We start from the raw sequence: 23,905 nt of genomic DNA, 5'->3' as shown, positions 1-23,905 counted from the left end.
CCTCTCCATTGCTAATATATTTCCTCTACTCAAATTTCCTCACACTGCAGCCTGGATTTCCACAGAGTCAGAAGGACTTCAGAGCCATTTAAAACTGGCGGGCAGGACCCAAGTGTTTGCACCTCTATTCCTGATGCCCTCTCAATTCTGTTTGTGTGGGTATGGGTGTGGGTAGTGAGCTTGCACCTCTGCATTTCTGAGCAGGCCAGCTCTGCTGAGGTGGGTAGCTATCTCCTAACCCGCTTGCCATTTTCGTGGCGTCAAGGCAACTTCTCCATTCCTCATGGTTCATGGTTCTCCCCCTGTCTGCGTGGGTTTCCTCCGCACGCTCCAGTTTCCTCCCACAGTCTAAAGATGTGCGGGTTAGGCTCATTACCAATGCTAAATTGCCCTTTAGTATCAGGAAGACTAGCGGGGTAAATTATGTGAGTACGGGGATAGAAGTTGAGTGGAATTGTAGTCGGTACAGACTTGATGGGCTGAATGGCCTCCTCCTGCGCTATAAAGGGTGGTGAGTGTCTGGAGCAAGCTGTCAGAGGTAGTAGTAGGGGCAGGCACAATTTTGTCTTTTAAAAAGCATTCCGACAGTTACATGGCTGTAGAGGGATATGGGCCAAACGTGGGCAATTGGGATTGGACTAATGATTTAAAAAAAGGGGCAGCATGGACAAGTTGGGCCAAAGGGCCTGTTTCCATGTTGTAAACCTCCATGACTCTATAGATCTCACAGCAGTCCTGAAACCCAGCATCCAAACGTAACTTTGTCTCCTGGTCAGGACAGCTGTAGACTGTGGATTCCCCGTTCCAGAATGGGTGAATGGAAACTGCCCCATGCCCAGGGTTAAAATTGCCCCAGGGACGTCCTGACTGAAAGAGTGCAGCCTGCGGCCCCAGAAATCCTCGAGCAAATATTCAGCTTTTTACAAAGCATCCACATCGAGGGGAATTTGTTCTTTTGTAGTTCCAAATCAATATGGTCCCTTGATAAGTGCACTAATTAGCGGCAGAGCTGCAGTGATGAATATTGGCCTGTGTGTCAGTGTTGATTTTGCGGAGATGCTAACTGCTGCATCTGGATGGGGTCCTGAGCTGTAATCCTTCCCTTCCTGGAATTGAGCTCTCTTGGTTTTCAAGTACACAGATTGTTTCTTTCATTCAAAGCAATGCTTGGAGAACGAGCCTGCATCAAAGCATTTTGCTGGTTTAATTAAAAGGGCTGCGTTGCCAAGGGTTTCTCGCCAACGAGCCAGAAAGCTCTCTCGATGGCATTTCAGAAAGCAAATGATCCCGAAGTCGCCATGGAGACTCCAGAAATACACAAGAGATCAAGACTTGCATTTCTCTAGCGCCTTTTATGACCACGGGACACCTCACAGGGCTCTGCAGCTAGTGAAGTCCCTTGCAAGTGCAGTCATTACAATGTATGAAACAATGTGCGCACAGCAAGATCCCACAAATCACAATGGGAGAATAACGAGATAATCTCTGTTTACTAATCCTGGTTGAGGGATAAATATTGGCCTGGAGAATACCTAAATCGGAAATCAATAGAACTCTCCTGCTCTTTGGATCTATTAAACTAATGTACAGAACCTTTAACATCCCCATGAGTGGGAAGGCAGGGCCTCGGTTCAAGAAAGCAACTGAGGGAAAACATCTCAGACGGTGTAGCACCCTTTCAGCGCAGAATGGATTGAGCACTGGCATCCATGTGGCAAGGCAGGAAGTCACGAGTTTTTGCTGACCACCAACAAACAACTGCTATGGGCACCCACCATGCTCCTAATGTTGGGCGAGGGGAATGGGAACTTAGTGGTTATCTTACTGGACTAGCTAACCAGAGGCTTTAAGTAAAGATCCAGATACCTGAAAAAAAATCAAAGAAATGGCAGCTGAAGAATTTAAATTCAAATAACTAAATCAATTGGAAATAAAAAAATTAGTAGCCATAATGACAATGTGTTTTCGGGAGAGAAATCTGCCATCTTTACCTGGTCTGGCCAATATGTGACTACAGACCCACGGCAATGTGGTTAACTCTTAAATGGCCTAGCATGACACTCAACTATGTTCAACAAACTGGCTCACCCCCATGTTCTGAAGAGCAATTAAGATGGGAAATAAGTGCTGACCTTGCCGGTGACATCCACATTTGCAGATGAATAAAAAATAAATAGGGCAGAACCGCTATAGCGCAGAAGGAGAACATTTGGTTCACAAGTCTGTACTGGCCAATTCCTACCCCCATAATGTCATGTATTTGCCCTGACACTATGGGGCAATTTAGCATAACTAATCAACCTAACTTGCACATCTTTGGAGTGGGGAAGGAAACCCACACAGACACGGGGAGAACACGCAAACTCCAAACAAACAGGAATCGAAACCAGACCTCTGGAGCTGTGAAGCAGCAGTGCTAACCACTGCGCCACCATAGCACCAAATTTATTCCAAGGTAAAGTTTTCCAAGTAGGAAAAGTACAATCCACATACTCATAAATCACGTCTCCTTTGAAATAAAGGTGAATAATAAGCCCAGAGTGACAGTAGCAAACACAACCAATTAACCTTCCAACAATCCAATCTACATTTAGGTTACTTCCAGAATTAAATATTCCAAACGCTGAAGCCGCAAGTTTGTTGGAAATAATTGAAATAAAATGAATGCTGTGCCTATTTACTTAGGTCCCGTTTCTCTGTGTTCGAGTCATTAGTAATTCGTGCAAACTATGAAAAACAAACAAGAGATTCGCTTTAAAAACCAACACCAAAGATTATTCCGGTGACCTTGCAAATGGGTTATGTGAATCCCATCTGAGTCCACAATCTCCCTTGTACTAGATGTATGTGGATGCCTTTTATAGCTGGATGATTCATCACATTAGTAATTATTATTGCCATAACAACAGAGGATCCATATCGACCTCTCTCAGTATCTTAGTCCTCACTGTCCTCGCTGTCTTTAGAAGGGATGGAAAATTTACATTCTTGTGGATAATTCACACAGCTAATTTTTTACAAATTCTTTGGAAGTTGAAGTTTACTTACTAATTTCACATGTACGCTCACATTAACACTGCATTGAAGTTACTGAAAATCCCCCAGTCGCCACACTCGGGCACCTGTTCGGGTACACTGAGAGAGAATTGAGCATGGCCAATGCACCTAACCAGCATGTCTCTCGGATTGTGAGAGGAAACCAGAGCACCTGGAGGAAACCCATGCAGAAGGTGCAGACCCCGCACAGGCAGTGACCAAGCTGGAAATCAGAGAATCAGAGAATCATACAGTGCAAAGGAGGCCATCTGGCCCATTGAGTTCTCCACTGATCAAAATCCCTCCCAAGCCATATCCCCTTTTACCCTAGATTGTCCCCCTGACACTACGGGACAATTTAGCATAGCCCTTCAGACTATGGGAGGAAATCAGAGCACTCGGAGAAAACCCACGCAGAAGGACATGCAACTCCATACAGACAGCGATCCAAGCCAGGAATCAAACCTGGGTCCCTGGTTTTATGAGGCAGCAGTGCTAACCACTGTGACACTGATGAGATGGGAATGTCGCTAACAAGCCAGCATCATGGACCATCTCTAGTTGCCCTTGAGAAGGCGGTGCCTCTTCAATCACCTTTTCCCCCATCATCTGTTCCCCTGTCACCTGCTTCGCAATCACCTGCTCCCCCGTCATCTGCTCCCCCGTCATCTGCTCCCCCGTCACCTGTTCCCCGTCACCTGCTCCCCCGTCATCTGTTCCCCCATCACCTGTTCCCCCATCACCTGCTCCCCCATCACCTGTTCCCCAATCACCTGCTCCCCCATCACCTGTTCCCCAATCACCTGCTCCCCAATCACCTGTTCCCCAATCACCTGCTCCCCATCACCTGTTCCCTAATCACCTGCTTCCCATCACCTGTTCCCCAATCACCTGCTCCCCCATCACCTGTTCCCTAATCACCTGCTTCCCATCACCTGTTCCCCAATCACCTGCTCCCCCGTCACCTGTTCCCCATCACCTGTTCCCCAATCACCTGTTCCCCATCACCTGTTCCCCGTCACCTGCTCCCCCATCACCTGTTCCCCATCACCTGTTCCCCAATCACCTGTTCCCCATCACCTGTTCCCCAATCACCTGATCCCCATCACCTGTTCCCCCATCACCTGTTCCCCAATCACCTGTTCCCCCGTCACCTGTTCCCCATCACCTGTTCCCCCATCACCTGTTCCCCAATCACCTGTTCCCCATCACCTGTTCCCCGTCACCTGCTTCCCATCACCTGTTCCCTAATCACCTGTTCCCCCATCACCTGCTCCCCCATCACCTGTTCCCCAATCACCTGCTCCCCCATCACCTGTTCCCCAATCACCTGCTCCCCAATCACCTGTTCCCCAATCACCTGCTCTCCATCACCTGTTCCCTAATCACCTGCTCCCCCATCACCTATTCCCTAATCACCTGCTTCCCATCACCTGTTCCCCGTCACCTGCTCCCCCATCACCTGTTCCCCATCACCTGTTCCCCAATCACCTGTTCCCCATCACCTGTTCCCCAATCACCTGTTCCCCATCACCTGTTCCCCATCACCTGTTCCCCAATCACCTGTTCCCCCGTCACCTGTTCCCCATCACCTGTTCCCCCATCACCTGTTCCCCAATCACCTGTTCCCCATCACCTGTTCCCCAATCACCTGTTCCCCATCACCTGTTCCCCCGTCACCTGTTCCCCATCACCTGTTCACCATCACCTGTTCCCCCGTCACCTGTTCCCCAGTCACCTGTTCCCCAATCACCTGTTCCCCATCACCTGTTCCCCAATCACCTGTTCCCCGTCACCTGTTCCCCCGTCACCTGTTCCCCCGTCACCTGTTCCCCCGTCACCTGTTCCCCCGCCACCTGTTCCCCCGTCACCTGTTCCCCCGTCACCTGTTCCCCCGTCACCTGTTCCCCATCACCTGTTCACCAATCACCTGTTCCCCAATCACCTGTTCCCCCGTCACCTGTTCCCCCGTCACCTGTTCCCCATCACCTGTTCACCAATCACCTGTTCCCCAATCACCTGTTCCCCCGTCACCTGTTCCCCAATCACCTGTTCCCCATCTCCTGTTCACCAATCACCTGTTCCCCCGTCACCTGTTCCCCAATCACCTGTTCCCCATCTCCTGTTCACCAATCACCTGTTCCCCATCACCTGTTCCCCAATCACCTGTTCCCCCGTCACCTGTTCCCCCGTCACCTGTTCCCCATCACCTGTTCCCCCGTCACCTGTTCCCCATCACCTGTTCACCAATCACCTGTTCCCCAATCACCTGTTCCCCCGTCACCTGTTCCCCCGTCACCTGTTCCCCATCACCTGTTCACCAATCACCTGTTCCCCAATCACCTGTTCCCCCGTCACCTGTTCCCCAATCACCTGTTCCCCATCTCCTGTTCACCAATCACCTGTTCCCCCGTCACCTGTTCCCCAATCACCTGTTCCCCATCTCCTGTTCACCAATCACCTGTTCCCCATCACCTGTTCCCCCGTCACCTGTTCCCCCGTCACCTGTTCCCCCGTCACCTGTTCCCCATCACCTGTTCCCCATCACCTGTTCCCCCGTCACCTGTTCCCCCGTCACCTGTTCCCCATCACCTGTTCCCCAATCACCTGTTCCCCATCACCTGTTCCCCAATCACCTGTTCCCCAATCACCTGTTCCCCCGTCACCTGTTCCCCAATCACCTGTTCCCCATCACCTGTTCCCACGTCACCTGTTCCCCTGTCACCTGTTCCCCCGTCACCTGTTCCCCATCACCTGTTCCCCATCACCTGTTCCCCCGTCACCTGTTCCCCAGTCACCTGTTCCCCCGTCACCTGTTCCCCCGTCACCGGTTCCCCCGTCACCTGTTCCCCAACACCTGTTCCCCCGTCACCTGTTCCCCATCACCTGTTCCCCCGTCACCTGTTCCCCATCACCTGTTCCCCCGTCACCTGTTCCCCCGTCACCTGTTCCCCGCCACCTGTTCCCCCGTCACCTGTTCCCCCGTCACCTGTTCCCCCGTCACCTGATCCCCCGTCACCTGTTCCCCCGTCACCTGTTCCCCCGTCACCTGTTCCCCATCACCTGTTCCCCATCACCTGTTCCCCCGTCACCTGTTCCCCCGTCACCTGTTCCCCCGTCACCTGCTCCCCCGTCACCTGTTCCCCATCACCTGTTCCCCCGTCACCTGTTCCCCCGTCACCTGTTCCCCCGTCACCTGTTCCCCCGTCACCTGTTCCCCATCACCTGTTCCCCATCACCTGTTCCCCCGTCACCTGTTCCCCGTCACCTGTTCCCCATCACCTGTTCCCCATCACCTGTTCCCCCATCATCTGCTCCCCATCATCTGCTCCCCAATCACCCGCTCCTCCGCCCCCTGCTCCCCATCATCTGCTCTCCCATTACCTGCTCCCCAATCACCTGTTCCCCATCACCTGTTCCCCTGTCACCTGTTCCCCCGTCACCTGTTCCCCATCACCTGTTCCCCCATCACCTGTTCCCCATCACCTGTTCCCCCGTCACCTGTTCCTCCGTCACCTGTTCCCCATCACCTGTTCCCCATCACCTGTTCCCCCGTCACCTGTTCCCCATCACCTGTTCCCCCATCACCTGTTCCCCATCACCTGTTCCCCCGTCACCTGTTCCCCCGTCACCTGCTCCCCCGTCACCTGTTCCCCCGTCACCTGTTCCCCCGTCACCTGTTCCCCCGTCACCTGTTCCCCCGTCACCTGTTCCCCATCACCTGTTCCCCATCACCTGTTCCCCCATCACCTGTTCCCCATCACCTGTTCCCCATCACGTGTTCCCCCATCACCTGTTCCCCATCACCTGTTCCCCATCACCTGCTCCCCATCACCTGTTCCCCCATCACCTGCTCCCCATCATCTGCTCCCCAATCACCCGCTCCTCCGCCCCCTGCTCCCCATCATCTGCTCTCCCATTACCTGCTCCCCAATCACCTGTTCCCCATCACCTGTTCCCCTGTCACCTGTTCCCCCGTCACCTGTTCCCCATCACCTGTTCCCCCATCACCTGTTCCCCATCACCTGTTCCCCCATCACCTGTTCCCCATCACCTGTTCCCCATCACCTGTTCCTCCGTCACCTGTTCCCCATCACCTGTTCCCCCGTCACCTGTTCCCCCGTCACCTGCTCCCCCGTCACCTGTTCCCCCGTCACCTGTTCCCCCGTCACCTGTTCCCCATCACCTGTTCCCCATCACCTGCTCCCCCATCACCTGCTCCCCCATCACCTGTTCCCCATCACCTGTTCCCCCGTCACCTGTTCCCCCGTCACCTGTTCCCCCGTCACCTGCTCCCCCGTCACCTGTTCCCCCGTCACCTGTTCCCCCGTCACCTGTTCCCCCGTCACCTGTTCCCCATCACCTGTTCCCCCATCACCTGCTCCCCATCACCTGTTCCCCGTCACCTGCTCCCCGTCACCTGCTCCCCGTCACCTGCTCCCCGTCACCTGTTCCCCGTCACCTGTTCCCCGTCACCTGCTCCCCGTCACCTGGTCCCCATCACCTGTTCCCCATCACCTGTTCCCCATCACCTGTTCCCCATCACCTGCTCCCCATCACCTGTTCCCCATCACCTGTTCCCCATCACCTGCTCCCAATCACCTGTTCCCCATCACCTGTTCCCCCATCACCTGCTCCCCATCACCTGCTCCCCATCACCTGTTCCCCATCACCTGCTCCCCATCACCTGTTCCCCATCACCTGCTCCCCATCACCTGTTCCCCATCACCTGTTCCCCATCACCTGCTCCCCATCACCTGTTCCCCAATCACCTGTTCCCCATCACCTGTTCCCCATCACCTGTTCCCCCATCACCTGTTCCCCATCACCTGCTCCCCATCACCTGTTCCCCATCACCTGTTCCCCATCACCTGTTCCCCATCACCTGCTCCCCATCACCTGTTCCCCATCACCTGTTCCCCATCACCTGTTCCCCCATCACCTGTTCCCCATCACCTGCTCCCCATCACCTGTTCCCCATCACCTGTTCCCCATCACCTGCTCCCCATCACCTGTTCCCCATCACCTGCTCCCCGTCACCTGTTCCCCCGTCACCTGTTCCCCCGTCACCTGTTCCCCATCACCTGTTCCCCCATCACCTGCTCCCCTTCATCTGCTCCCCAATCACCTGCTCCTCCGCCCCCTGCTCCCCATCATCTGCTCTCCCATTACCTGCTCCCTCATCACCTGTTCCCCAATCATCTGCTCTCCCATCACCTGCTCCCTCATCACCTGCAAGACTATTAGACATAGGAGCAGAATTAGGCCACTCGGCCCATCGAGTCTGCTCCGCCATTCAATCATGGCTGATATTTTTCTCATCCCCATTCTCCTGCCTTTTCCCCATAACCCCTGATCCCCTTATTAATCAATCACCTGCTCCCCAATCAATTGCTCTGCCCCCTTTCTCTTCCACCCTCCTCCACTAGCTCGTCTCCCACTACTCCCTCATTTCTTGCCCCCCATTTCCTGCTCCTATCTCTCCTACACCTCCCCCTGTTCTTCTCTCCTGCCCATCCCCCCCCATACCATTCCACCTGTTCCGCAGCAACAAGTCAGTGAACAGCAGGGTGATGCACGTTCTACATCTGCTGCTTTTGCTGATCACCTTGGTTCTCATCTGAGATCCAAACTCAGGCAACAGAATCCGCTCTTATCCTGAAGTTTATACAACGAATCTCCAAGTGTAAAAAATGACCTATAAACTGCACAAAGAAACACTGGAGCAAACAAACTGAGCAAACCCTCCTGCACTGGCAAACTGAGTAAGTACTGGCACCTTTGGCTAGGAGTATGTTAGCTCTCTCCATATCCGCCCTGAGCGGTACGGTGGCACAGCAGTTAGCACTGCTGCCTCACAGTGCCAGAGACACTGTTCAATTCCCAACTTGGGTCACTGTCTGTGTGGAGTTTACACATTCTCCCTGTGTCTGCATGGGTTTCCTCCGGGTACTCCGGTTTCCTACCAAGACCCAAAAGGTTAGGCGCATTGACCGTGCTAAATTCTCCCCCATTATACCCAAACAGGTGCCAGAGTGTGGACACTAGGGGATTTTCACAGGAACTTCATTGCAGTGTAAGCCTACTTGTGACACTAATAAATAAACTTTACAGATGTTTGTGTCAATCAAAACTAGATTGACGTCACTGAAGACTTCTCCTTTGTGAGCAGTTCCATTAACATCCAGGGAGCGTCCGACAAAAAGCTTGATATTGGAATCGGTCAAACATCATCAGTTTTCAACCAACTGCAAGAGATCTGGAAGTTAAAAGCTTTCCATGAAAGCAAAGCTTAGGTTTGGCAATGCCAATGTGCTCTCTAATATGATTGTGAAACCTGGACGCTGTAAAGCTGCCAAGGAAGGAAATTGGATGCCTTTCATAGCGGATATCTTTGAAGGATTGGAGGTATACACTGGTGGGATATTATACCCACCACTGAAGAGAGAAAGCACTTAGAACAGCCTCCCATTACATCGATCACTTGCCAAAGATGATTTGAACCAGCTTGGCCATGTCATCCGGGCTTGTGGTGGGTGGGGGGGTGGTGTGTAGTGTGGGGGCACATGGAGGGCAGCAAGAGACTGTGGTCTGCCTGTTGGATCAAACAGTAGGTTCCCATTGGATGCAGAAGAAGAGGGCAAGCCAAGAGGAACTGACTATCAGTAGGGATCTCCGGCTGCTCAATAAGGACTGAATCAATGCAATGGTTGTGGACAGAGAATGGAGTGCTTTGTCTGACTCCTGCCTCTAGACACAGGAGTTACTAACATCTAAGTAAGTCCCGTGTCAGTTTCACTGCTGAGTTTCAGGAAGCTCAGGAAACCCGTGGATCTGACAAAACAGTGGACCCGATTTTACCATCAAGTTGTGCCCGTTTTCGGGCACGGAAACTTGGTAAAGTCGGGCATGAGGCAAGTAGCGCGATCAACGCCCGCCTCCACGGTGGTTCCCCCTTTACCAAGGCCCAAAAATGACATGCATTTAAATTGACTTAGTGGGCTGCACACCCAACCTTACTGGCACCACGTTCACCCATCCAGATTCAGCACGAAATAGACATGTTCCACAAAAGTCCGATTGGCCACTCCAGTCAGTGAGGAGGTAAGTGCCGAGCTTCGGTGGGGCAGGTGGGGGGGGCGGTGAGCCCAATGGCTCTCTGCTCGAGATCAGTAAGGGGGGTGCGATTGGGTGGGGGTTGGGGAAGAGGGGTCCGACTCTGCCTGAAATCAGTGGCAGGGAAGAGGAGTCTGCTGCCACTCTATCTGCGATCAGTGAGGGAGGAGGGGGGGTCTGCTGCCACTCTGCCTAAGATCGGTGGGGGAGAAGGTTGGAGGGGCCTGCAATCGGTCTGGGTGGTGGGGAGTGGGGGGTATAAAGGGGGTCAATAATGTTGGGGGGGGGGGCAATGTCTGTGGGCAAAGGGGAGGCATTATCCAAACCGGGAGCGATGTGGCGGGGGAGCTGCATTCTATCATGTTTATTTCTGCGCGTGTGCGATTGGAGACACCAATCGGAGCTGCAGGGTTTCGGGCGCGTTGAGCCCCGCCCACAGGCTTGTGCCACGCAATTTAAAATTGCTGATATTTTTGCAGGCAGAGTGCGTATGGGGGCACCTGAGAACCATCTAAAAGTCGGATCTGAAACACCAGTTTCAAGTCCGCCCAGCACTTAGAATCAAAATGTAAAATAGGGCCCAGTGAGTCAATGTTGAGCAAATATTGCCAAAATGGAAATTGTTAACTTACTTCTCCCGAGAAAGTTGGGCCTGGGCTTTCCGTTTGCCATGGCCCATTACTGCCACCATCCAATCAAATGGCAGCACCTCAGGCTGTATTGTTCCATTGGGTCAGAGGTTTGGAGGATTTGAGAATATCACTCGACAATCACCAGGCAAGACTGTGGTCTTCCTGTTGGCGAACACTTCTGCGATCATGGGCATTTGGCCTCTGATCTTCGGGTAAGCGTTCTCCAAGGTGGCCTTCACGACACACGACAGCACAGAGTCACTGAGCTGAGACTGATAGCCAAGTTCCACACACATGAGGACAGCCTCAACTGGGATCTTGGGTTCATGTCACACTATCTCTAAGGCCCCTCCTACTTGCCTGGGCTTGCTAAATCTCACTAACTGCCCTGTCTGGAGACAATACACATCTTTTTAACCTATGCTTAACCCTCTCTCCACTCACATTGTCTGTACCTTTAAGGCTCGATTACCTGTAAAGACTCGCATTCCAATCATTACTTTATAAATTGAGTTTGTATCTTTATATATCCTGTTTGTGAACAGAACTCCCACTCATTTAACGAAGAGGCAGCTAGTGGATTTTGCTACCAAATAAACCTGTTGAACTTTAACCTGGTGTTGTGAGACTTCTTACTGGACTTGAGAAGGACCAGGGACAATGGAGAGTATGACAAGTTGTTTCATCTGATCCGCAGTGCACAGTGCTTAGCACTGTTACCTCACAGCGCCAGGGAGCTAGGTTTGATTCCCAGCTCAGGTCACTGACTGTGTGGAGTTTGCATGTTCTCCCCCGTGTCTGCATGGGTTTCCTCCGGGTGCTCCGATTTCCTCCCGCATTCCAAAGATGTGCAGGTTAGTTGATTGGTCATGCTAAATTGCCCCTTAGTGTCAGAGGGACTAATTAGGGTAAATGCACAAGGTTATGGGAATAGGGCCTCGGTGGGATTGTGATAGGTGCGGACTTTATGGGCCAAACTGCCTCCTTCTGCACTGAAGGATTCTATAATTCAATGAAAACAGTAGAAGCAGAGGACAAGGCCTGCGAATAAAGGGGATAATTTCCAAATCCAATTTGTAGGAACAAGATTTCAGTGATTTTGCGAGGGTTCAGTATATGGAGCAAGATCCCTAGGGAGACAGGAAGTTTTCAGCCATATGCAGATGAGAGCTGTTTCTCTCAGACAATGACACAATCTATGAATAATTTGAGACACGTGATGGGATCTTCCAGTTGTACCAGCTGATGGACTTTTGGCTGGCTCGCCTCATCCACCACAATGGGATCTGCCGCACATTCCAGGGTGGGGAAATCCTGGCTGTGATGCATGGTGGATGTCACTGGCTTGGGAAGGGCAGATGATTTTTGCACCTTTGGTCCCCAAAGTTGTCCACCAACAGAGCGGGGAGAGGTTTCCTGACCTCACATCTGGGTCTATTGTAGACTCAGGGCTAGACAGGGTAGATGCAGGGAGAATGTTCTCGATGGTAGGTATGTCCAGAACCAAAGGACACAGTCTGAGGATTTGGGGTAGACCATTTAGGAGGAGATGAGGAGATATTTCTTCACCCAAAGAGTCATAAGCTAAGGAATTCGTTACCACAGGAAGTAGTTGATGACAAAACATTGAATATGTTCAAGAGGTGGCTGGATATAGCACTTGGGGCGAATGGAATCAAAGGTTATGGGGAGAAAGCAGGGTCAGGCTATTGAGTTGGACGATCAACTATGATGAATGGTGAAGCAGCTGGAAGGGCCAAATGGCCTTCCCCTTCTCCTATGTTCTACGTTTCTACGGTTCCTTTTGGATTGGTCATTCCCTACAGAGGTTCTGCTGGTTTCCCACCAGGTGATTAAGTGAAGCCCATCCGGCCAAGAATTTCAGGATCGTGGTTTTCTCGCCCACCTCCTGGAAATAAGGGAATACTGAAGCAGCATTCTGCGTACGACGTACCCATCGGGCCTGAGATCCGGAATGGATCTGTCCAACGATAGCTGGTCACTGAGGTAGCTGTTGTAGCCATAATACTGGAACTTCTTTAAGGCAACTCTACGATTTTCAGGAGTAAGGTCACGGCCCCAGTGAGTGAAGAGGGAGGAATCAGGGAAGACATCAGCAGCCACATTCTCCTCTCGTTTCTGTGGAACCTCTGGGGGTGAGAGAAAGATAAAACATCACATTTATATAGCGCCTTTCATGTACTCAGGATATCCCAAAGCATTTGCAACTATGACCTGTAGTCACTGCTGTCCTGTAGAAAAGCTGATGGGAAAAAAATAGGCTGTACATTAGGAATCAAATAGCGTGAAAAGATTAGTGAGGCAGATGAACAAGTCATAGTTTCACAGCAACTTGAGAAATGCATTTATTTTGATCACACAAGGGTAAATTAATGTTTTCAAGCTGAAACATAGAATCATAGAATCCCTACAGTACAGAAAGAGTCATTTAGCTCATTGAGCCTGTCCTAACAACAATCCCACCCAGGCCCCATTCCTGTAACCCCATGTATTTACCCCGTTAGTGCCCCTGAGACTAAGGGGCAATTTAGCATGGCCAATCAACCTAACCCGCACATCCTTTTTTTTAAAGTTTATTTCTTAGTGTCACAAGTAGGCTTACGTTAGCATCGCAATGATGTTATTGTGAAAATCCCAAGGTCGCCACACTCCGGCACCTGTTTTGCTACACTGAAGGAGAATTTAGCATGGCCAATGCACCTAACCAGCACGTCTTTTGGTCTGTGGGAGGAAACTGGAGCACCCGGAGGAAACCCATACAGACACGGGGAGAACGTGCAAACTCCACACTGACAGTGACCCAAGGCCGGAATTGAACCCAGATTCCTGGTGCTGTGAAGCAGCAGTGCTAACCACTGTGCCATCCCATCACTGACTGCAGCTTGGGAATTTAAGCACTGGGGTTTTAGAGCTGAGAAAGATTCTGTGGGATTCCCGCTCTGTGGTTCCAGGTGGTGCAAATGTGCCCCAAGCTTTGTTATTTGTTCAATGGCACACTAAAACTTCTCATGGCACCATTGTCCTGAGGTGACAGGATAGTGGGATTTAGGGGGGTTATTGAGGCTGTTGGACGGTGGGGTTGGGGGGGTTATTGAGGCTGTGCCTAGCCACAATCTTCCTGCATTTTGGTGTGATCAGGCTCAATGGACTAGCTGCCCATCAATTCATGTGGATGAATTAGAGAAAACAGAAAGACTGGCACTTCGACAGCACCTTCCACAATCCTCCCTCAATCTCTCCACCTCTTTACTCTCTCTCTCCTCCTTTACGATGCTCCTTAGAACCCACCTCTCTGACCAAGCCACCTGCCCAAATATTGCATGATGTGCCTCTATAATATTCCTCTGAAATATCTTGGGGAGGCAGTGGTGTAGTGGTATTATCACTAGACTACAATCTAGAGACCCAGGGTACTGGGGACTCAGGTTCAAATCCCATAGCAGATGGTGAAATTTCAATTCAGTAAAAATCTGGAATTAAGAGTCTAACAATGTCCTTTATCATAGAATCATAGAGTCCTACAGTGCAGAAGGAGGCCATTCAGCCCATCGAATCTGCACTGATCACAATCCCACCCAAGCCATAATCCCATGAATTTACCCTAGCTAGCCCCCCCGCAACACTAAGGGGCAATTTAGCACGGCCAATCCACATAACCTGCACATCTTTGGATTGTGGATTTGGTCGATTGTTATAAAAACCCATCTGACATGGTAAGGACGGCAGATTTCCTTCCCTAAAGGTCCAAATGTCCTTTAAGGAAGGAAATTTGCCGTCTTCACCTTGTCTGGCCTACATGTGAGTCCAGGGCCATAGCAATGTGGTTGAATCTCAACTACTCTCCAAGGGCAACAAAGGATGGACAATAAATGCTGGCCAGCCAGCAATGCCCACGTCCCATAAATGACTAAAAATGTAAGGGCTGTAATCTCACACTGAAATCAGAACCACAAACTTCTAAATTCTGCCCCTTAGACAAGTAGTTTGCCGCCAACACAGTTTAAAGTCTTAAAACCAACATCTCCTCAGATGTTGCTTGCACTAGTGTTAACAACTGGATATTGATAACACAAAGCAAGTCAGGGTCAAGTTGAGCAATGATCCAGCGCCGATGGCAGCCTCCTCAATTAACACAGTATATGTCTGTGTGATCCCATCTCAGCTCAATGGGTTACATTGTGCGATCGACCTGAAGGAACGTGAATGCATTTAACATGAGCTGCACTCCCAACACCGCACTCAAGACAAATCCTTTTCACAAAAATGACAAGTTAAAGATCTGGGACTGTCGTTACTGAAAACGCAGGGGAAGGCGGGCAGTCGTGCATGCAGGTCTTGCGATGGTGTGCAGCAGGGTGGAAAACAAAATCAGACATAATCTTAACTGGAGCCTAAAGAATGGTAAGGCATGGAGCCATGGTCTGTCTGTCCAATTCGTCTCCTTTGCTGTGAACCCAAGGCAGTGGAAAAAAACAGAAACTTGTTGAGAAAGGGCAAGAAAGGATAATGGCACAGGTAAAAGAGAGACAGAAAGGAAATGATACAAAAGTCTGAGATCACATACCAACCAACTCAAGAACAGCTTCATCCCAGCTGTAAGCAGACTTTTAAATGGACATACCTCACACTAAGTTGATTTTTCTCTACACCTTAGCTATGACTGTAACATTATATTCTGCACCCTCTCCTTTCCTTCTTCCTTGAACGGTATGTTTTGTATAGCACAAGAAACAATACTTTTCACTGTATCCCATACATTTGACAATAATAAATCAAACCAAGGCAAATCAAAATGATGGTTGGATTTTTATGATATCTGCATTTATTGAAATAGGTTTTAAATTTCCAGATTTTTTACAAACTGATATCGAGTATTAGAAAGAGAGGGGATTTAAACTCACATTCTTCTAGATTATTCTCCCAAGCCTCTGAATTAGATTGGGCGGCACAGTGGTTAGCATTGCTACCTCACAGCGCCAGGGACCCGGGTTTGATTCCTGGCTTGGGTCACTGTCTGTGTGGAGTCTGCACATTCTCCCCGTGTCTGTGTGGGTTTTCTCTGGGTGCCCTGGTTTCCTCCCACAGAGCAAAAATGTGCAGGTTAGGTGGAATTCTCCTTCAGTGTATCTGAACAGGCACCAGAGTGTGGCAACTAGGGGATTTTCACAGTAACTTCATTGCAGTGAGCATGTAAGCCTACTTGTGACTAATAAATAAGCTTTTAAAAATGTGGTAAACTAACCACTTCATCATTGTACAGAAGCCAATCTCCACTCTTTGTACCTACATTGAAAACAACTTGATTCTCTTACCCTGTGCCCAAGCAATAACACTCTCAACACCTTCAAATTATCCGTAGCCTCACAAGACTTTCATTTACATTTAAATAGCACCTTTCACAATCTCTGGAAGTCCCGAGGCACTTTAGAGTCAATGCAGAACTTCTGAAGGAAACAGCCAATTTACACACATCAAGCTCTCATAAACAGCAATGTGATAATGAGCAGACAATCTATATTTTAATGATGTTGATTAAGATATAAAAATTGATCCCACAACCAAGGAGAATTCCCCATACTACTCAGGTTGGTGGTCACCAGGGAGCGCAGCAAGAGCTAAGATTTAATGTTTCATCCAAAAGACAGCTCCTCCAACAGTATAGAACATACACAGTACTGACCCTCTGACAATGCAGCGCTCCCTCACTACTCACTCTCTGACAGTGCAGCACTCCCTCAGTACTGACCCTCTGACAGTGCAGCGCTCCCTCAGTACTGACCCTCTGACAGTGCAGCACTCCCTCAGTACTGACCCTCTGACAGTGCAGCGCTCCCTCAGTACTGACCCTCTGACAGTGCAGCACTCCCTCAGTACTGACCCTCTGACAGTGCAGCACTCCCTCAGTACTGACCCTCTGACAGTGCAGCACTCCCTCAGTACTGACCCTCTGACAGTGCAGCACTCCCTCAGTACTGACCCTTTGCCCGTGTACTGCTCCATCAGTACTTTACCTCCGAGCATCCAGTGCTCCCTCAGTTCTTGCCTTCTGGCATTAGCACTCCCTCAGTATTGCACTGGAAGCGTCAAGTAGATTTTTGTGTAGATTATTCATGACAGAACAAGAAGTGGAGCACAAAACATACTTGCAGTTTAACACTAAAGCGTGTGAAGGAGAATGTAGGATTAGGAGCGGCATCTTCAAGAATGAACATGCAGATGTTTTCATCGCCAACTCTGCCAATGAGACTTAAGGATAATTACATACACATCAGGATCGCAGTGGTACTTGTATCCTAATGTGAGGCAACATCTGTTTTCATCTAAAGCCTGTACACAGTTGTAACTAAAATTGTTCTGTTTCCAGCTGTTCATAGAAATAACACAGTGAAGAATCCAGCTGTTATAGAGTTGGTTACATAGTAGTAATAATGTAATCCTGATGCTGAGACTAATGCTTTGGAAACATGAGTTCGAATCCCACCCTCACAGCTGGGGAATTTAAATTGAATTACTTGATAAATCTGGAATAAAATGCGACATTCAACCACTTCTATAGCATGCTTAATGTAATAAAACATCATAAGGAAATTCACAGAGGCATTAGAAAACAACGTATGTCATTGAGCCACACATATCGTCAGCTGCTCCATCAATAATCTTACCACCGTTATAAGGTCAGAGGTGGGGATATTCAATGATGACTGCACGATGTTCAGTACCATTCACAACTCCTAAGAAACAATCCACATCTAAATGCAACAAGACCTGGGCAACATTCAGACTCAGTTTGACAAGATGAGAAGCAACATTTTCACCACACAACTGCCAGGCAATGACCGTCTCCCCTTGACAAACAATGGCATTAAAGTTGCTGAATCCCCCACTATCAACATTCTGGCAATTATTATTGACCAGAAACTGAATTGGACTAGCCACATAAATATTGTGGCTACAAGGTTGCAGAAAGTAACTCACCTCCTGACTCCCCAAAGCCTGTCCACAATCTACAAGGCACAAGTCAGGAATGTGATGGAATACCCTCCAATTGCCTGGATGAGTGCAGTCCAATAATACTCAAGAAGCTCAACACCATCCAGGACAAAACGGTCTAATTGTTTGCAAAGCCTTCACTACCTTTAACATTCACTCTCTCCACCACTAACTTACAGCGGCAGCAGTATATACTGTCTACAACATGCACTGCAACAACTTACTGTAGACCACACTTTCCAAACCCATGACTTCTACCAACTGGGGGACAAGGGAAGCAGACATATAGGAATACCGCCACCTAGAAGTTCCTCTCCAAGTCACATACCAACATGACTTGGAAATATAGCACTAGCCCTTCACTGTCTGGAACTCCCCAGCCTAAGAGCACTGTGGGTGTACCTACATCTCAGGGACTGCAGCAGTTCAAGAAGCTACTTCACCATCATCTTCACTAGGACAATTAGGGATGGGCAATAAATGCTGGTCTAGACAGCAATACCCACATTCTGCAAAAAAAAACATAAAATTAAGTCAGAAGACCAAGGTCAAAGAGGTGAATTTGAAGAAGTGTCTTAAAGGAGGAAACAAGGTGGAGACAAAGAGTTTGGGTGATGGGGTTTTTTTTGGGTGCTAGGCTACTGAAGGCACAATCACCAATGGTGGAGCAATTATAATTGGGAATGCCCAGGAGGCTAGAGTTAGGGGAGCATGGATATTACACAGGGTTGTGGGATTGGAGGAGATGACAGGGATTGGGATAAAAGGTAAGGTCATAGATGGACTTGAACAAAATGGATGAAAATTTTTAAAAATCAAGATGTTGCTTGACCAGAAACTGATGCATGTCAGAAAATGCAAGGGTAATGAGGAAATGGGACTTGCTGTGAGTTAGACACAGGCAGCAGAGTTTTGTATTACCTCAGGTTTACAGTGGGTAGAATGTGGGAGATGGCAGGAGTATGTTGGAATAGTCAAATTGAGAGTTAATGAAGACGTGCATGAGGGTTTTGGTTTAAAGTTTATTTGTTAGTGTCACAAGTAGGCTTACATTAAAACTGCAATGAAGTTACTGAGAAACTCTTTAATTGCCACACTCCAGTGCCTGTTTAACTACCATGAGGGAGAATTTAGCATGGTCAATGCACCTAACCAGCACGTCATTCAGACTGTGGAAGGAAACTGGAGCACCCCTGGAGGGGGATGTATAAACTCCGCACAGACAGTGACCCAAGCCGAGAATTGAACCGGGGTCCCTGGTACTCTGAGGTAGCAGTACTGACCACTGTGCCACTGTGTGCATGAGGGTTTTGGCAGCAAATGAGCAAAATTGAGGGATGCTACAGGATGGAAAAGGTGGTCTTTGTTTTTATAGAATCATAGAAACCGTAAGTGCAGATACATTCCTGTTTGACATGGACTTTCACTCAATACTTTATATTTTCTTTCAAAAGCACAAAGACTACAAAAAGATGGCATCTCAAGAATCAGCTGACTTCTTTGGTGGATTGAAACACTCCCCTGTCTCCAGTGGGAACGAAAGGAACTTTCTGGATTGATGCTGGGCTTTTCCTGAAGCTAATTCAAAAAGATAATTTCAAATTGAATGGATTATCCAGATACAAAACTCCAACTGTCCCAAAGTCTCAAGGTGTGAAAATCATCATACGACAGGTATAATCGACGCAGCCACTCACCTTACATAAAAAAAGGTCTATGGACTTGTAACAGGTCACATGGTGTGAGGCAACCATGTTTGCTGCCAACCTCTAAAACAGCAAGAAGTTGTTCTGGCAACTGGAATTCTGAGACAGCCATCAAACAAGTTTTATATCAACTATGCAGCTAAAGTAATAAACAGCTATATCTTGAAAGTGGAAGAAGGACTCTTCCCACTCTGGTTCAACTTTGAGTTCACCTCAGAACCTACCTCCTGGCAATTTGACTACAAGAGGCTTTGCAGCTTACAACAAATCCTCTGCTCTACAAAACCTCCACTTCAACCAAAACATCAATTCATCTAAGAAACTACAGGCCTGCAATGGAAGAGACTGACACCATCATAGATTGTAATTGTATTTCTTTTCCTCGTCTTTGTGTGAGTGACGGTATGTGTGATTCGAGTGAGTGAGACATGCGTTTTTAAACCTCGGGAGCAAGTATGTGATAATAATTAACCTTCCTTATTTTAAAATTCAGTTTGCTGCTGCAATTATTTAAATTAGGACAATCGCCCTGAGGGTAAGACAACACACACTCTTCATATAAAGAACACACTGATCATGGGCAATAAGAAAGACAAATTGGGTACTGCAGTTCGGATCAAATACATTGCAAATGAGTCACATCTGACTTTGGGTGTTTGCGTGGATAGAGGACTGGTTGTCAAATAGGAGGCAGAGAGTGGGGGTCAATGGGTGCTATTCGGATTGGCGGTTGGTGACTAGTGGAGTGCCCCAGGGGTCGGTGCTGGGGCCTCAGCTATTTACTATATATATAGATGATCTGGAGGAGGGAACCGAGTGTATGGTGTCGAAATTTGCTGATGACACCAAGATTGGTGGAACGGCAAATTGTGTGGAGGGTGTGGAGAGTCTGCAGAAGGATCTAGATAGGCTGGGCGAATGGGCCAGGAAATGACAAATGGAATTTAATGTTGGCAAGTGCGAGGTGGTCCACTTTGGTAGGAATAATGGTAGGAAGGATTATTACTTACGTGGCGAAAAGCTGCAGCAGGCGACGGTGCAGAGGGACCTCGGGGTCCTTGTGCATGAGTCGCAAAAACCCAGCTTGCAGGTGCAGCAGGTGGTCAGGAAGGCGAATGGGATGCTGGCCTTCATAGCGAGGGGGATTGAATATAAAAGAAGGGAGGTCTTGCTGCGGCTATATAGGGCATTGGTGAGGCCGCAGCTGGAGTACTGTGTGCAGTTTTGGGCGCCGTACTTACGCAAGGATATTTTGGCCTTGGAGGGAGTGCAGAGGAGGTTTACTAGGCTGATGCCGGAGTTGAGGGGATTGAGCTATGAGGAGAGGCTGAATAAACTAGGCTTGTACTCGTTAGAGTTTAGAAGAATGAGGGGAGATCTCATTGAGACGTATAAGATGATGAATGGGATGGATAGGATAGAGGTGGAGAGACTCTTCCCGCTCAGAAAGGACAGTAGGACTAGGGGGCACAGCCTCAAGATAAAGGGGGCGCGGTTTAGAACGGAGTTGAGGAGGAACTTCTTCACTCAAAGGGTGGTGAATCTCTGGAATTCTCTGCCTGTTGAAGTGGTGGAGGCTACCTCGCTAAATATTTTTAAGACGCGGGTTGATGGGTTTTTGATAAGCGAGGGGATTAACGGTTATGGGGAGAGGGCGGGAAAGTGGAACTGAGCCACGACAGATCAGCCATGATCTTATTGAATGGCGGGGCAGGCTCGAAGGGCTAGATGGCCTACTCCTGCTCCTATTTCTTATGTTCTTATTATGTAAAGCAATTCGAAATGAAAAGGAAAAGAAATATAAATCCAAAATGTTGAAATAAGTAACTAAGGGGATTAAGATGGTAAACTTTGTGAATACCAATAGTAGACAATAAGATAACTATTTTCAATGTGAAAGTAAGACTTAACTTGGCAAAAATTAATACCCCAATCATAAAACAGCTAAAAGCCATAACTAAGCAGTTAGAATCTGCTACCACTGTAGGCAGCACGGTGTCGCAGTGATTAGCACTGCTGCCTCACAGCGCCAAGGACCCAGGATCGATTCCAGCCTTGGATGACTGTCTATGTGGAGTTTACACATTTTCCCCCTACCTACATGGGTTTCTTCCGGGTGCTCCGGTTTCCTCCCACACTTCCAAAGATGTACAGGTGTGGTGGATTGGCCATGGTAAATTGCCTCTAATTGTCAGGGGGATTAGTAGGGTGAAAATATAAGGATAAGGCCTGGATAAGGTTGTTGTTGGTATAGGCTCAATGGCCAATGGCCTCCTGCACTGTAGGGGTTCTATCATTCTAACCTAATAAAGCATAAAGACCTAAGGACTAACAATGCTGTTCAGGAATCTCGGCCTCACTCCAGATTCAGAAGAGATAGAAGATATAGAATCTGACCCAGACCAGAATTTACCTAGAAGAGAGAAGGCTAGAGTTAGAGTTGCAGGCAAGAGAGAGGGGAAAATTCTGGCAAGTATAGAAGGAAAGCAAGACAAGAGATGAGAGCTTTCCAATGAGATAGAGAGTTGTAGGCTCAGAAAAATTGACAGTTGAGACAGATTGCAACAGTTGGAAAGAACCAGAATTTGCCCAATGGTTATTTAAATGCCCAGGGATAAATTTTGATTTCCTAAAATATTCCCTATTCATGGCAGTCTGAGGATTTGGGATGGACTATCTAGGATGGAGGTGAGGAGACATTTACAAAAAACAAAGAGAACAAAGAAAATTACAGCTCAGGAACAGGCTCTTCGGCCTTCCAAGCCTGCACCGACCATACTGCCCGACTTAACTAAAATCCCCTGCCTTCCGGGGACCAAAAGAACACCCAAAGAGTGGTGAGCCTGTGGAATTCACTACCACAGGAAGTAGTTGATGCCAAAACGTTGAATGTATTCAAGAGGTGGCTGGATATAGCACTTGGGATGAGTGGGATTAAAGGTTATGGGGAGAAAGCAGGATTAGGCAATTGAGTTGAATGTTCAGCCATGATTATAATGAATGGCGGAGCAGGCCCAAAGGGCCAAAAGGCCTCCTCCTGTTCCTATCTTCTATGTTCTACGTTTCTATTACCAAATTTGAAGAGGAGAACATGGAAACATTCCTCACAGCCTCTGAAAAACTGGCAGCTCAATTGCCATGGTCAACTGAGTTTGGACACATCAGGTCAACTAGTCAGAAAAGCCCTGGTGATTTTGATTTGATTTGATTTACTATTGTCATGTGTATTGGGATACAGTGAAAGGTATTGTTTCTTATGCACTATACAAGCAAAGCATCCCATCTATAGCGTACAGAGGAGAAAAGGAAAGGAGAGGGTGCAGAGTATGGTGTTGCATTACAGATAGGGTATAGAGAAAGATCAGCTTAATATAAGATTGATCATTCAAAAGTCTGATGGCAGGAGGGAAGAAACTGTTCTTGAATCAGGTGGTATGTGACCTCAGACTTTTGTATCATTTTCCTGATGGAAGAAGGCAGAAGAGAGTATGAGCAGGGTGCTTGGGGTCCTTGATTATGCTGGCTGCTTTTCCGAGGCAGCAGGAAGTGTAGACAGACTCAGTGGATGGGAGGCTGGTTTGCATGATGGCCTGGGCTTCCTTCACAACCCTTTGCAACTCCTTGCGGTCTTTGTCAGAGCAGGAGCCATACCAAGCCGTGATGCAACCAGAAAGGATGTTCTCTATGGTGCCTCTGTGAAAATTGGGGTGTTTTATTCCACACTGCCTGCTGATAGCTCTGCCAATTATGGTCATACAAGGGCTGCTATTCTGAGTGCTGATGAACTCGTACTGGAGAGACATCACCCACAATTCTGGAACCCCTGTGATGAAACTACACAGACCTGCACTGAATTCGAGAGAATTAAACAGCCAGCATTCAAGAGAATTAAACAGGATCCGAGCTTTAAAAATTGACCACACTTGCAAAGAGTTAAGAGAAATAGTGATGCTCGAGGAGTTTCAAAACTGTCTCCCAGACAGCCTCCAAAATAGCCTTGAGGAAAAAGGGGCTCCCAATGTCACTGTCATAGTTATTACGGCTGATGGCAATGATTTAACCTCAAAAACTAAACAAATTTTGATCTATTAACCCCCTACCAACAACGGAGAGACAGAAAGGAGGGAGATGTAACAGAAATAGACTCCAGATGGCCTTTATAAATTGGAGTATCAAGTATAAAAGTTGGAGTGTTATGGTAAGGTTATATAAAGCATTGGTGAGGCCGAATTTAGAGTTTTCGTCACCTAGTTACAGGAAGGATGTAAATAAGATTGAAAGAGTGCAGAGAAGGTTCACGAGGATGTTGCCGGGAATTGAGAAGCTGAGTTACAGATCAAGATTGAATAGGTTAGGACTTTATTCCCTGGAGCGTAGAAGAATGAGGGGAGATTTGATAGAGGC

The 23,905-nt window shown here is 48.4% G+C and overlaps 1 protein-coding gene across 2 annotated transcripts in view; it reads right to left on the bottom strand.

Moving 5' to 3' along the window:
• The window catches only part of galnt18b (UDP-N-acetyl-alpha-D-galactosamine:polypeptide N-acetylgalactosaminyltransferase 18b), a 266,019-nt gene that overhangs the window by 116,456 nt on the left and 125,658 nt on the right, over positions 1 to 23,905 (bottom strand). For both annotated transcript variants that reach the window (XM_080190078.1, XM_080190079.1), the window contains exon 2: positions 12,739 to 12,934. In XM_080190078.1, coding sequence (XP_080046204.1) covers positions 12,739 to 12,934 — 196 coding nt within the window. The remainder of the gene's footprint in view (positions 1 to 12,738; positions 12,935 to 23,905) is intronic.

Source organism: Carcharhinus amblyrhynchos, chromosome 6, assembly GCF_965287045.1.
Source record: "Carcharhinus amblyrhynchos chromosome 6, sCarAmb.v2.hapA, whole genome shotgun sequence".
Taxonomy (NCBI): Eukaryota; Metazoa; Chordata; class Chondrichthyes; order Carcharhiniformes; family Carcharhinidae; genus Carcharhinus; species Carcharhinus amblyrhynchos.
Note: the sequence above shows the minus strand (reverse complement) of the source record. Positions and strands in the feature narration are given on the sequence as shown.